Source organism: Otolemur garnettii, unplaced genomic scaffold (assembly GCF_000181295.1).
Source record: "Otolemur garnettii isolate 467f Iridium unplaced genomic scaffold, OtoGar3 scaffold00139, whole genome shotgun sequence".
In the NCBI taxonomy this organism is placed as follows: domain Eukaryota; kingdom Metazoa; phylum Chordata; class Mammalia; order Primates; family Galagidae; genus Otolemur; species Otolemur garnettii.
This window is the reverse complement of record NW_003852534.1, coordinates 1,077,063-1,090,979: the sequence shown is the minus strand read 5'-3', so window position 1 is coordinate 1,090,979 and position 13,917 is coordinate 1,077,063. Positions and strand designations below refer to the sequence as shown.

The following is a 13,917-nucleotide window of genomic DNA, read 5'->3' as shown; positions in this document are numbered from 1 at the left end:
TTCAGAGTTCAGTAAGTGTCACAGGACACCCAGTGACCTTATTTTAACTTGATGTCTTCTGTGAAGAAGGCCTGATCTCCAAGTAGGTCACATCCTGCCGCCCTGAAGTGGGGACGGTAGCTGTGAATTTGGGGGAGAGAGTTCAGTCCCGAAGGTCTGGATCTGTGAGTGATGAAGCTGTACTCTAAGATTACTTGGTAAAGAAAATGGGCTTTCTATTTAATTTCAAGTTTTTCACATTCATTACATTTTTAGTTTTTAATTCTGAATGGATGTGGTCTTCTAAGGAGGGTATTCCTCTGCCAGTCTTCTCTTCCCATCTTGCCTGGGACCTGTGCCCCCAGGGACATCCTCACCTCTCAGGGCCTCCCCCAGGTCTTCTCCCCCTCCCCCTTGGGCCGTGGGTAATATGCTCCCCCTCCCCCAGGACCTGTCCCCAGAGGGCCCCTCCCCCAGGGCCTCTCCCTACACCCCAGGGCCGCCCCCTGCCCCTCCCCCTTCACAGCCCCCACTCCCCAGCATCAGCTCCAGGGGGCTGAAAACTGAAGCTGCCTTCTGCGGCTCCAATAGGCCCAGCGCTCTCCATCTCTTCTGGGCTGTCCGGACACCTACATGTTTCAGCAGGGTGCGTTTAACTTTGTTTGGAATAACCTGTTTGGAACCCTTTAGTTAAAACCTGCATAGGTGTCCTCTGTGTGGTTTGGGGCATTGTCTGCCTGTCACTGAGGTGACGTCTGGTTGTCACCAATGAACCGCAAGCATTGGAGTTCACACTCAGTCTCCCTTGGACGCGCCGTGCTGGGACTCTGGACACATGCAAATTTAGGCTGTGCCCACTGACGGGACTCAGTACGTGGGCCAAAGTGGGTGTGCAAGGAGTGACCCTAGGGTTATCCCCACAGCGACTGTGTAGGTGCATTTGGGCCAAAGTGGGTGTGCAGGGAGCAACCCTAGGTTTATCCCCACAGCGACTGCGTAGGTGCATTTCTGTGACACGGTGCCCTCGTTTTGTCATTCTGATCGATAGCCATATAGTTACCAGCCTCAGAAGACAGGATTCACCCAAGGAGTGAACTGAGTGATACGACTTTTTAAATTCTTGATTGTGATTTTGAAACTGACTGTTGAGGAGTAACAGCAAAGGCCTGGTGATTTGTAGGCACTTTTTGGCCTGTTAACGCTTTTCTCCTCTCTCCACAGGGATCTTCGCTTTAACAGAATTAGAGAGATCCAGCCAGGAGCCTTCAGGCGGCTGAGAAATTTGAACACACTGTAAGTTGATTCTTGGGGTGTGGGTGATGTGCTCAGAGCAGTCAGAGGGTGCGAGGGGGTGTGAGGTGGAGGGTGAGGGAGGAATGTGTGTGAGGACTGCGGGCTGTGCCCCCTTCTGCCAGCCAGGCTGGCCCCTCATCTCCTCGTGGGTAACTCACACAGCGTCACCCTGCCCTCAACTCAGGGGCTCCTGAGCCCTGTCACTTCTCCCACTGTGAGGCTGGGCACACGGTGCCTCTTCCGAGCTCAGGGTGGACTCGGCCAGGGCTGCAGGCTTTGGGGGCCGGCCCGGAGGCTTAGAGCCCGAGGGGTGGGCATGCGGGGGTAGGATGGAAGTCCCAGGCGCTGCCATAGACCCCAGGCTGTTTTCCTAGTGCCTGTGGTGGGAGCTGTCTTCTGCAGCCTGACTGGATGTTTGGCCTGATGTGTGGCTGATGAGCCACCTGTTAGCCATGTGACCTGGAGGGCAGGTGACCACCTGCTTTGTACTCCAGGTCTTTGTCTGGGCCTAGGATGATATGGTAGCCTCAGGACTGTCCTGCTCCCGAGGTTGCCTCGACATGGGCCCAGTTCCTGGCTGAGGCAGACAGGCTGAGAGCAGTAGGATGAAGCCACAGATCTTCCTTTTCACAGGAGGGAAAGAATGTTTTCTCTGTTTTATAGAAAGGTGAAAACACGTGGAATGATATGGACACTCCTTATTTGAGCAAACTTGCAATCATGATGGTTAAACACTAAAATTGTTATTGTGTGAATTTAGCACTTAAAGACTGTTGATAGTAAATTCTGTAGCTTCATCACTTTATGACCTTTTTCAAGGCTGTAGGAACATTTTCCCGTAATGCTTTTGAAGTGTGCTTGAAATTTTACTGATTCTCTTCCTGGTACAGGCTTCTCAACAATAATCAGATCAAGAGGATACCCAGTGGAGCATTCGAAGACTTGGAGAACTTAAAATATCTGTAAGTTAACGATCAGTTCTTTAACCCAAGAGCTTATGTTGCTTATATTTAGATTATTTAAATATAGAACAAAATGCTATACCACTTTGTCGATTATTATAAGTGTATCCATCTAAAGAGGGTTTATGTTCAGAAGGTGAGTAAAAGTTTGGGTGAAATTTCTTTAAATGGGTTGTCATTATAAAGTGCTACATTATATGATTTTTACTAAGCCTTAAGTAAAATAGGTTGAATAAAATTAAAATGCAAGGCCTCTGAGAATGATCCTGGGAGTGATACTGGTGCTGCAATGCCTGGATGGCCCCACAGTCTGACTTCAGTGTGGACAGTTGACCCATGTGCGCAGAACACTCTGTCCCAAGTTTCTTTTCCAGCCCTGGTGAAATGTAAAATGTAAATTACTAATCCCTTTGGAATGTCACTGATTCTGGTAAATTTTCTTGTCTTCCTCCACTCTATTTTACTGGGGTTTTGTAGTTAAATTTTATTTTCAAACCTTCATTTATTAACACTTAAAACTTTTGCTTATTGAAGTCAGTTTTTCGGGTTAGAAAACGAGCTCCCTGAGATTTGCTGGTTTACCATCCTTCATGGCACTTATTATAAAATTGAAAAAGATTAAGAAGAACGCTCGGATGTGTCCCTGCTTCTCTAGATGAGTGTGTCCTGTGCTTTTGGCCAATTATTCTTACTTTTAGGACATATATAACTTTCCAAAGAAAGCCATTTTTAATAAAGGACTTATATCAGTCATTATTATCAAAGGTTTCTGCCATAACACCTAAACAGCTTTAAGGTATGTCAATTTTTTTAAAGAGTCTTCTTGCTAGCGTGGGTGCATATTCTGAAATCCGTTGATTTCAGCTGTGGCACTGGTTCTTAATTATGGAACTTTCTCTATGAAGTTATTTGAAAGTGTTATAGGAGCATTCCCCCCTCCCTTTTTTTGGGCATACATGCTATATTAATTTGAAATTCTGTATGAATATTACTAAGCCTGTCTCTCATTTTAAAAATGAGAGAAAGGGCTTCTATTTATTCTTTGAGTTTTTGTTTGTTTTCCTTACCCCTTTATTTATTGTTTTGGTATTTTAAGTACAGTGGAAGTTCCAGAAGAAAGCTTTTTGTTTCCTGGAAAGTGGACTGAGTTGGCTGTCGGCCGGCGTTTGGGGGGTGTGTGCACAGGTGTGTGTTGAGCTCCTCCTCTGGTTTGAATTCCTTAAGAAGGCCTCACTGTGCGCTCTGCAGTGTCCACCTTCAGTAGTTCGGCATCCTCTGTTTTTCACTGAGACGTCTTCTCTTTCCAATCTGTCTCACCACAACCTTTCTCCCCACTTCTGTCATTGTACATAACACGATGTCCGTGGTGCCCCAGCAGGGGACAGCACAGGACCCGAGGGGGGCACTCAGCAGCCTGGTGGTGCAGGGGGAGGTGGGTGCTGACTCAGAGTCTGGCTAAAGCTGGGAGTGGGGGCTGTGCAGACAGAGGCCTGGGAGACCCCTCAATCCAGCTGTTGGCTGTCCCCAGCTTCCTCCTCCAGATTCCTCAGAGGTCATTGGTAGAGAACATCAGGACACATGCGGATTTAGGAAACTCTGTGATAAAGCAATTGAAATGCTTAGGAATTCTCCTGGTTTTTTGGTTCAGCCTTGTATGTTTAGTTAGTACGAAAGTTCATTTTTAAAAGTTGAGTACTTATTTCCTGGAACTCTAATTACTTGATCCATAGTTCCCTAATGATGAAATCAATTATTAAGATAGAATTGATAATCAAAGGGTAAACTCAATGATGTTATAGAAAATTACAATTCTACCCAGAGGACGATTAATACCCAGTTATTCTTATAAAAAACAATGTTCCAATGTCTTTATAAACGTAAGTGTATACATATTAATTGGATTCAGTTGTTTTGTGTATTCCTAACTTCTCGTGATTTTTTTTTTAAGTGAGTGCAAAGTGATATTTGCTTTGATATGTTGGTTCTGATTTATTTGTAAGAAATGAGCGCAAAAACCTGCCTTCTCAGAGGTCACAGTAACCGTTCTCACCCGAGCAGTAGTTAGGAAGGACTGGGCTGTGTCCTAAGAGCTTTGTACAATTTTATGAAAGAAGAAACTGAGGCACGGAGGGGTTGATACCGTACTCTAGGTCACATAGGCAGGAAGCAAACCCATGCATTTGGGGGAGTAACTACCTTGCTAGGCCTCTGCCCGGGGCACTGGGCTGTGGATTGCGGGGCCGTGGCTGGTCAGAGTTAGGGCTTACAGGCACATACTTCGCCCTCGTGAGGGCCCCTCCTCAGATCCATGTGGAGGGATGAGGTCAGGTCCACTCAGATGGATTCTGACAATTGAGGATAGCAGAGCAGGCGCTGTTAAACTGTGCCCTGCACCCAACATTAATACAGTAAGACACTTTGCCCTTACAGAATATTACAGGTGTTAAGACAGAACATGGTGCTTATGTAGTGGAATAGGTAGGTAAAACCCAGCCACCCAGTAATCAGTTTGAGGAGAAGTTTGGGCCTGAAGTCAAAATGTGGGAAAGTGTGGCTTTGGACTTAACCATGTACCTACACCAGAGATGGAGCCATGGCAGGTGTCTCTGCACCCGAGTGCAGACACCACTTGTAATTCACATGTTCTTGGGGGTCACCAGAGATTGGCTGCCATAATCCTGTGTTTGGAAGAGACTTGGCTGGACACAGGGCATGTCCAGGTTGGACGGACCCAACATACAGGACTATGTGGCTTTTTCTGGAATAGTGGTATTTTTGTGTGGAAGTCTGCAAGTTTTTCTGTAGAGTACCAGGCAGGGCAAATCTGAAGTTCTGCAGCTGTGGGGTCTTTGTTGTGACAACTCAGTTCTGACACGCAGCAACAGACGGTGCCTAATGTGTGAGTGTGGCCGCAGTGCAGCAGAACTTTATTTGTGGATGCTGAAATTTCAGGTCCATATACTTATGTCTCACAAAATAGGATTCCTCTTTTGAAAGTTACAGCCACTTTAAACTGTAAAAACCTTTCTTAGCTTGTAGACCACCCCAAAACAGGTGTTGGGCCAATTATGTGACTCTTGTATCCTGTGCTACTGCTGTTTATAAGGAGAGGACTCTGGGAGGTAATTCAGGACATGCTCGGTGGTCACATTGTCGGCTCCCAAGTTGTGTCTGAATATTTCAGAACTGTTTAGCAGTTATAGAGTCTTATAATCAATGCATTTTCCACGTTTGTGGGGAAAATGGTTTTATTCTCTTCAGGCTTTTGAAGCAACGTGTTGTCAAATATTTTTAGCTATAGTCCACAAACCTGTGAATTATCTGACAACATGCAGTGACGGTCTGAACACCTCTGGCGTGGACCTACTGCTTTTGGTTCACCGGAGATTAAGGGAAAGGAACTCATCAGGAGGGGACTGTACTTGCTGTGTAAATGTTTTTTTTTTTTTGAGACGGAGTCAAGCTGTCCCCTTGGGTAGAGTGCCATGGCATCACAGCTCACAGCAACCTCCAACTCCTGGACTCAAGCAAGTCTCCTGCCTCAGCCTCCCAAGTAGCTGGGACTACAGGCGCCTGCCACAACGCCTGGCCATTTTTTGGTTGCAGCCATCATTGTTGTTTGGCAGGCCCGGGCTGGGGATTCGAACCCGCCACCTTAGGTGTATGTGGCTGGTGCCTTAGCCGCTTGAGCCACAGGCACCGAGCCTGTGTAAATGTTTTGTTTGCACTCTAATATGGTCATTAGGTGAAAAACCGTGTCTGCGTGTGAGTTTAATTCTTCTGTTCCGTCTGGAGTTGTGCCCTCGTGTCTGTGTGCTAACACTCCCATGTTTCTTGTTTCAGCTATTTGTACAAGAATGAGATCCAGTCAATTGACAGGGAGGCATTTAAGGGACTTGCCTCTCTAGAGCAACTGTAAGTGCCCCTCTCTTCTGTGCTTCCGTTTCTCCATCCCACCCGCCTTTCTGCCTCTTGCAGGGAAGAGTGGACTGAGTCTGCTGTCCGCATGATGCATGTCCATGCTGGTGGGCTGCAGGGAGCAGGTGCATGACAGCCGACGGCAGCGAGGGGCTGGGTTCCCCGTGTCCCTGACCTTCCCCTCAGCCCAGCCGCCCAGCGCCGGCCGTACACCCCTGCTGGGTTTCTTCCACAACAGTGCCAGGCCCTGTGTCCTGGGCTTAGCATACCAAGAATGATGAGATGGATCGATTGACTTTCTGCGTCGCAGTGTGAAGCAGGGCAGATGTGCACACGAGCAGAGCATGTGGCCTTTTGTGGCAGAGGTGTCCCGGGTCCCCTGGGATGAGGGGGCTGTTTGCATCGCACACCGGTTCCTTTCTGTTGACTGTAAACACATGCGGTCCACCCTCTTCCATCGTAATGCCCTAACTTGGGAGAAAACAGCACTGTTGTTCCCGGTACTGTAGTTAGTGTGTGCAGCGGGTCAGTGAGTGGTGTTTCCTTGGCCACATGGGAAGCAGTGCTTTGCTGTGAAGTCAGATGTTAACTCTTTGGTGGGGAATCCTGGGAAAAGGAGGCTTGTCCTGGTGTGTTTGCTTGGTCACTCATGTTTTTCTAGATGTCCAGTTCCCGAGGAGTCCAGGGTGGCCTTATCGTTATGGGAACATGGATGGAAAGCAGCTGTCTGCTGTGACATGTGGGACATTCTTGCTGCAGCTGTGTGTGTTTTCCTGTGTCCTTGGTTGACTGGGCACAGAACTGCTTTCTGGGAATTTGAGGCAGGGCTGGGAGACGACCCACCCTGGAACCCTGTGTTTTGGGGGCCCACGAGATGCTCCTGTTTTTCAGTATTTATTTGTTCCTGTGAGAGTGGCTGCCCCACGCTGGGTGCATGTGTTTGGGAGTAAGTTCCGTTAAGGCCTGTATAACCTCTGCTTCAGAGAGACCTGAACAGAAGGACATGAGACCTTGCACAGACACCCCAATACAGGGAGAGTTGACAGAGAGCAGGTTCCCTCACATGGCGTGTTCTGTGTGGTGGGGACAGCACCTTCGTCACAACAGACAGCCCTGGAATCCTCACTGGGACCCCCCCACCTCCTGGCCTCAGAGGCAGAGAGTCGAGTGTCATCTTTAAGGAAGAGAGGAGCAGAAAGAGGACTGGCATCTGTGCATTAATTTCCCAGTGGGTTTTTTTTCTGGAATGTTCTGACAGTTGCGGAGTGTCTGTTGGCAGCTTTGGTTCCATTCAGTGAATCTCTGGTGCACCAAGGAGACCCAGGTGCTCAGGAGGGAGATGTGCGTGTCCTCCAAGAGCAGGTTGCATGTGCCCCCCAGTGCCTGCTGAAGTGCAGGTGTCGTGGGAGGGGGTTCTTGCCGGGTCTCTGCTGTCTGCATCCCCATCCTAGGGGCTCCCCTCCAGAGTGACCGGGGAGGACCTGCCTCCTATCAGCTGACCTCCATCTCCTCTGGTTCACATGGGCCCTGGGAGCTGTGGGCTCCTGTTAGAAACACCCGTGGCCAGACCATGGGCTCAAGTCCCTCTGTGCTCTCAGTGTGCTAGGGAGTCACTGCCTGTTGTAGGTCTTCAGCTTCCTCAGCCACTCGCGGAGGGCGGGTGACACCGTCCGGGGCTCAGCAGAGCCCTGGCGGTACCTTCCTAGCACCTTTCCAGGCGGATTCGAGTCCATGCTTGGCCTCTTAGCAACTGCACTGCATTAGGAGAAGGGCTTTCAGGAGGAGCTGGGACCTGTGTACCCCTTTTCATAACTTGGCAGCCTCTGCCCCCCTCCTGCTGCCTGTAGGTCACATGCCTAGACCAGGTGCCAAGCGGGTCCTGAGCACCCATCTGGTGCTGCCTGTCGGGACCTACCCTGGAGCCTGTCTTCCTTCCCCTCTTGCGCCCCCCATTCCCTGCAGAGGGCACTGGGCACAGTCCTGCCCCAGGAGGGGCCCCAGTGCTCAGACTCAGGGATGCAGGTGGATTTTGTCCCAGGAGCTGGCCTGGCAGGACCAGCCACTCAGTACTCAGTCGATCCTCTGTGCCTTTGAAGTGACAACAATCTCAAGAAGTTATGAAAGTGACAAGATTAGGAAGCACCTCCTTGTTGGGTTCACGGTAGAGACTGCAGCGGCGATATCAGTTCTGTCCTCAGAGCTGACCTCTGGCACCTCTAGCAGTGGTCAGTGTAGATGTGTGCTTATCCCTGTGGGGCCATCCTGGCCACCCCTCCTCACCGGGGTGGGAGGGCCTCCCTGCAGAAACACCTGCCTGGAAGAGTGATGAGTGTCTTACTTGAGAGAAGAAAAATGCCACTTAGAAAGTGAGAAGATTAGTACTCCGAAAAGTCAGAAAGGTTAGTTTCACCAAACGTGCGTAGTAAGTCAGGGCAGTAAGGAAGTGTGGATGGAAAGCAGTGTAGACGCTGGGTGTTCTGTGTACACTGGGCCTGGAGGAAGCAGGTGCTTCACTCGGTGCTTCTCTGAAGCTGCTCTGTAGTTGTGTGTCTGGCTGCAGCATGCTCACTGTCAGGGGGACCCCCGCCCAGGTCCACAGGGACACGTCGGAAGACTCGAGGGAGGGCATTCACTACTTGTGTGTGTGCTGCCAGCAAGACGATGTTTTTGTTCTGTTTTGTTTCAAGATCCCTGTATTTGAGAGTGGAGGCAGCAGGGCTGGGCAGGTCCCTCTGCCCTGTGGGTCTGAAGCGAACTCTGTCCCATGTCCAGACCAGCCTCACCCTGGTCCAGGCAGTCGTAGACATGTGTGTGCCCAGTTTTCAGATGTACTTAATTTTTTTGACTATATCATTTGTTTTCCACATGATGTAGGAAATCTAGATTTATCTGTTGACATATAAATTGAAGTGACTTGAAAAAAAATTTTTGAGTAGAAGATCTGGATCTGTGAAGAGAAATAAATTGTTTATATATGTTTTTTCTTTTTTAAACTCCTATAGATACCTGCACTTTAATCAGATAGAAACTCTGGACCCAGAATCATTTCAGCATTTACCAAAGCTTGAAAGGCTGTAAGTTGCATTTGCTTCCTTATTTTCCATTTCAGGCCCATGGAGCTCCCCCCCCGCCCACCCCCACTGGCTTTGGCAGAGTTAAGGTCAATGTCTGCTAAATGCCTGGAAATTGGTCCAGAATCTGCATTCTTAGATAGCTCATGAGCAGGGCTTAATGATTCTCTCTTTATTTGGGAATGGTGATAAAATAGAGGGAAATCAAGTTTTTTGCTAGACTATAAACACTTTTCTCAAATTCACTTGTATTAATGTAATCTCAGAGCTTTTTTTTTTTTAAGAGGGTGATGCATTTGACTGGTTATATTCTTTGCTACATGTTTAAGAAGTATTTAAAAAACTTATATTAATGTCTCTTTTATAGGTTTTTGCACAACAACCGGATTACACATTTAGTTCCAGGGACATTTAATCACTTGGAATCTATGAAAAGGCTGTGAGTATAAAACCTTTGTTGTGTAGACGTCCAGCAGGTCCCCAGCTGTTACCCTTTTACAAGGCCTTGTTTACTTCTGTGGGTTCTGCTCCCTGGTCCTATTACGGGGTGTTGTGAAGGTTGATAACGTGAAGAACGTGGGCAGGAGCTGGATGGCCAGGAGCTGGAAGGCCAGGAGCTGGATGGCCAGGAGCTGGAAGGCCAGGAGCTGGATGGCCAGGAGCTGGAAGGCCAGGAGCTGGAAGGCCAGGAGCTGGATGGCCAGGAGCTGGACGGCCAGGAGCTGGATGGCCGGCCAGGGAGTGGAAGCTCAGGCAGGGTGGAGCTAAGCCTCTGAGAGGACAGTATGTCTGATGTTCTCAAAACTCATCTTTAAACCCTTCATACCAATGCTGGTTACAGGGTGTGTTTTGCTGTTGAAGGTGACATCAACCTAGAGAGGGCCCCTTCCGCCTTACGCCCTCTGGTGCCCCAATTGCAGCACCTCACGTCGTGATGTCCACCCTTTCTAAGGCCCCAAAGACCAGTGTTTTCTGAGTCCCCCCAAGGGAGCAGAGGTGTCAGTGCTGGTGGACAGCATATGGTGTTCTGTGCTTCCATCTGGACATGAAGGCCGTTATTGTCACTTAGCTGTTGCCCGTGGTTGGCTGAACTAAGACCTGAGGAAGAGACAGAAACGTCCAGAATCAGGCCTGGCAGAGGGGCCTTTGGGTCTCTGGTCCAGTGGGGTGGACATGGGCCTCACAGCTACATGGGGTTTCTGCCATCAGGATGCTTATGTCCTCAGCCTGACTGAAGACCTGTGCAAGGTGGGGTGGGACAGACCACCTGGGCAGATGAGAGACAGCAGAGAGAAGTTGCCACACAGATGGTCCAGAGCAGGCGTCCTCAAAGTATGGCCCTCATGCTGCCTGCTGGGTGTTTTTGCCGCCACTGCCTGTCCTGCTTAGCAGCCGACTCGTCCCGGGGCCTGCAGTCTGGCCCTCCAACGGTCTGAGGGACAGACAGTGAACTGGCCCCCAGTTTAAAAAGTTTGAGGACCCCTGGTCCAGAAAGTCACTGTGTGTTCGGAGCAGGAGGAGGGGCGACAAGGTCTGTTCCTGCCCCCCACATCTGGCAAACTCTCCACTTTGCATGTGATGGCAGTAGCTCAAATAGTAGGTCCCTGGACCTGGTGCAGGGTCTGCTAGCATCCCAGCTGCAACGCTTGTCTAGAGCTATCTCTGACCTTATTGCTGCCAGCACCCACCCCAGACTGCCTGGCCACCCTTTTCCTGTGTCAGAGCCAGGCAGGATAGGGGCTCCTACTTGTCCCTCAGTTTCCCACCTTGCCTAGATGGGCTGACCAGACGTCCCAGGCCTCACCATGCCCATCCCAACTCCCTTGTATTATCCCATGGTCTTATGTGGCCTTCTGCAGGGGACTGTGGGGTGTGGTGCCCGAGAGGTGCTGGGTACCTTGGTCAAGTCACAGACCCCACCCACTTTGCACGCACCTTATCTAAGAACTGGATGCAGCAGAGGGGTCCTGTTTGCACCCAGATGCTGCCTGTGCACTCCAGGGAGAGGGTCAGTCCATCATGGGGCCAGTTTCCTGCCCTTTCCTCTCCAGGCTGACATGCTGGGAGGTTCTTCATCCCCCACCTGAGGCCGTTCCCGGGCCTATCTGGTATAAACTTAGCCAGAGTCTCCCCACTGCCCCAAAGCCCTGTGGTCTTCAGGCCCCAAGAAAGTGCAGATCCAGTGTGGTCACTCCGGGGCATGGGCATGAGTCTGCAGGGAACACCTGCCCTGCTTGAGCCCTCTTTCCCTGTGCGAGCACATCTCAATGTCTTCCTGGTCCAGCCTGTGCCCCTGGTGTCAGGCCCAGAACACTGTCCCTTGGGACCTTACTGGGCTCAGACGTCACCCAGCCTGAGGCCCGGCTCCCAGCCACCTTCCCTGGGAAGTTCCAGGCTGGGCGAGGTAACAGGGTGCTAAAATGCCCAGATTTGTCCAGAGCAGCAGCGGCAGAGTCCCAGCTGTGGTCATTCCTGAGCCATTGCTCTCTACAAATAGCTCCCACCTGTCTCTTTCTGGAATGTTCCCAACTTATTCAGTGGGTTGGAACACAACATGTGTAACAGGGTCTGCCCCCTCATGGACCCTGCTGTGAGTGTGGGGCGTGCGTCCTCTCCATGGGGAGATGAGTCAGTCAGCCCCTCTCGCCTGAAGGCCACAGGGAGGCTGTTCTGAGTAACCACAATTAAGTGGCAGGTACCTGTCAACTGAGTAAGGGTCATTAGGGTTTGACTTGGAGCCACTGTTAGTCTGGCCACTATATAAGCTCAGTCCACCTGCAGGGACTTCCTAGGGCCCCTCAGCTATTCTCAGGTCAGTTCCAGTCCAGTCCTCAGCCAGTGGCACTACTGGCCCTTTCCAGTGGTGCTGGCTTCTCCACCTCTCCTCCTGCAGCCCAGCATTGCACCCGAGATTCAGCCTGTTCCAGCCTGATGCCACGTACTGGCAGGCCCTATGCAATGCATTGACCAGGCCCTAGAGGCCCTGTCTGGATGGACGGATAGACGGATGGCCAGCCCTCATCCCTTGGCTCTCATTTCTTACCAGTCGCCTGTTCTTCCCCGCAGGCGGCTGGATTCAAACGCGCTTCACTGCGACTGTGAAATCCTGTGGTTGGCGGACTTGCTGAAGACCTACGCGCAGTCAGGGAATGCACAGGCCGCTGCCACCTGCGAGTACCCCAGGCGCATCCAGGGCCGCTCTGTGGCAACTGTTACTCCAGAAGAGCTGGACTGTGGTGCGCGAGCCCGGTCCTAACAGGGGTGGGGGATGCTCCAGCCCAGGCGTGGGTTTAGATACATGTGGTTTGCCCTGAATGCGTGGGACTTGTGTGGGTCCCCACTTAACTTCCTTGGTGCCTCTAGACTGAGGTTCTGTTTCCTTACTGGGCACAGAAAGGCCCCGGATTACATCTGAGCCCCAGGATGCAGACGTCACCTCAGGGAACACGGTGTACTTCACCTGCAGAGCCGAAGGCAACCCCAAACCCGAGATCATCTGGCTGCGAAACAAGTAGGTTGCACTGAGTGGAGACGTCTGCGGGAGCTGGGTTGGGACGCCATGTGCTGGGCTGTGCCCTGACACCCCCACGTGGGGACATGTGGGAAGTGGGTGAGACCGCCTCTTCTGCACTCACAAGGCATCTGGAACAAGGGGACTCCTGGCTCCCCCTGGCTGTTTCCCTTGATGGTGAAGCTGTCCTCTGGGCTATGACTATGGTGTGTGTAGATCTGGGAGTTGGTGACCTTGCCCTGCTGGGTTTGGCTGCCTCTCCACCTGCCCACTTCTGTGTGGCTGAAGATGACTGGCTCTTGCCTGAAATGTCTATCCAGCTTCTGGTCTTTGTTGTGACCAGGTTTATAGAGGGGCCCTGCCCCTCTACTGGGGACAGTGTCCTCAGGGAGGCCAGAGGGAGGTCTCAGGAGGGCTCCCGGGGTTAGGGCTGAGGGTCATCTTTTTTGAGCTTATCCTTTGAAGGGACCCTTGAGGTGAAACCACATCCTGGTGGCTGCGCCAGTGTTTCTGCGCGGGGTTCCGTTGTGCATGCAGAGGGTGGAGACAGCACTGTGGGTCAGTGCCCTGGCTCTTCCGCATTGTGTTCTGTCCAGTTGTGGCCTTTAAGATCCCACAGGTCTGGCTGTTGATGAGGGCCGGCTGGGCAGCAGGTGTGGCTGTCTCCTTGGGTGGAGCGGCCTCAGGATGCGGTGTCAGCTACAGAATCACACGTTCACTTAGGTAAAACGGAGGGAGGCATAAGTCAGAGCCGTAAGGTCACCGTCAGCGTGGGCCCAGTGCCCTGGGGAAATGGAGGACGCTTTCCTTTCCAGAAGGTCCCTGGCCTCAGAGGTCTCGAGTTGAGAGGTCTGGAGGTCCTGATTTAAAATCCAGACTAGAACATCAGAAGGATTCTGGAACATCGTGAAGTGCGGGTTTAAAAGGGAAGTATGGGTTTGGCTCTAATCTGTCACACTACATTGTATAAATAAAAATTTGTGAAAAGTTAAAATCTCACTGCCAAATCTGAGAATCGGTGCTCTTATACCCCTTGGGTCTGGGCCGGTATGGCACCTGCAGGGGCTGGGCCTCAGGTGGGCAGGCACGTTCTGGAGGCCCAGCCGACCATCGTTTTCATGTGCTGGCTCTGTGCATGGATTGGTGCCGGGCAGAAGACATGCTGGGTGGCACAGTGGGAGCA

At 51.1% G+C, this 13,917-nt stretch overlaps 1 protein-coding gene across 1 annotated transcript in view; it reads left to right on the top strand.

Moving 5' to 3' along the window:
- The window catches only part of PXDN (peroxidasin), a 95,374-nt gene that overhangs the window by 35,477 nt on the left and 45,980 nt on the right, over positions 1-13,917 (top strand). Inside the window, exons 2-8 of the mRNA XM_023518427.1 lie at positions 1,201-1,272; positions 2,163-2,234; positions 6,078-6,149; positions 9,155-9,226; positions 9,591-9,662; positions 12,290-12,459; positions 12,617-12,734. Of these exons, the coding sequence (XP_023374195.1) occupies positions 1,201-1,272; positions 2,163-2,234; positions 6,078-6,149; positions 9,155-9,226; positions 9,591-9,662; positions 12,290-12,459; positions 12,617-12,734 (648 nt within the window). The remainder of the gene's footprint in view (positions 1-1,200; positions 1,273-2,162; positions 2,235-6,077; positions 6,150-9,154; positions 9,227-9,590; positions 9,663-12,289; positions 12,460-12,616; positions 12,735-13,917) is intronic.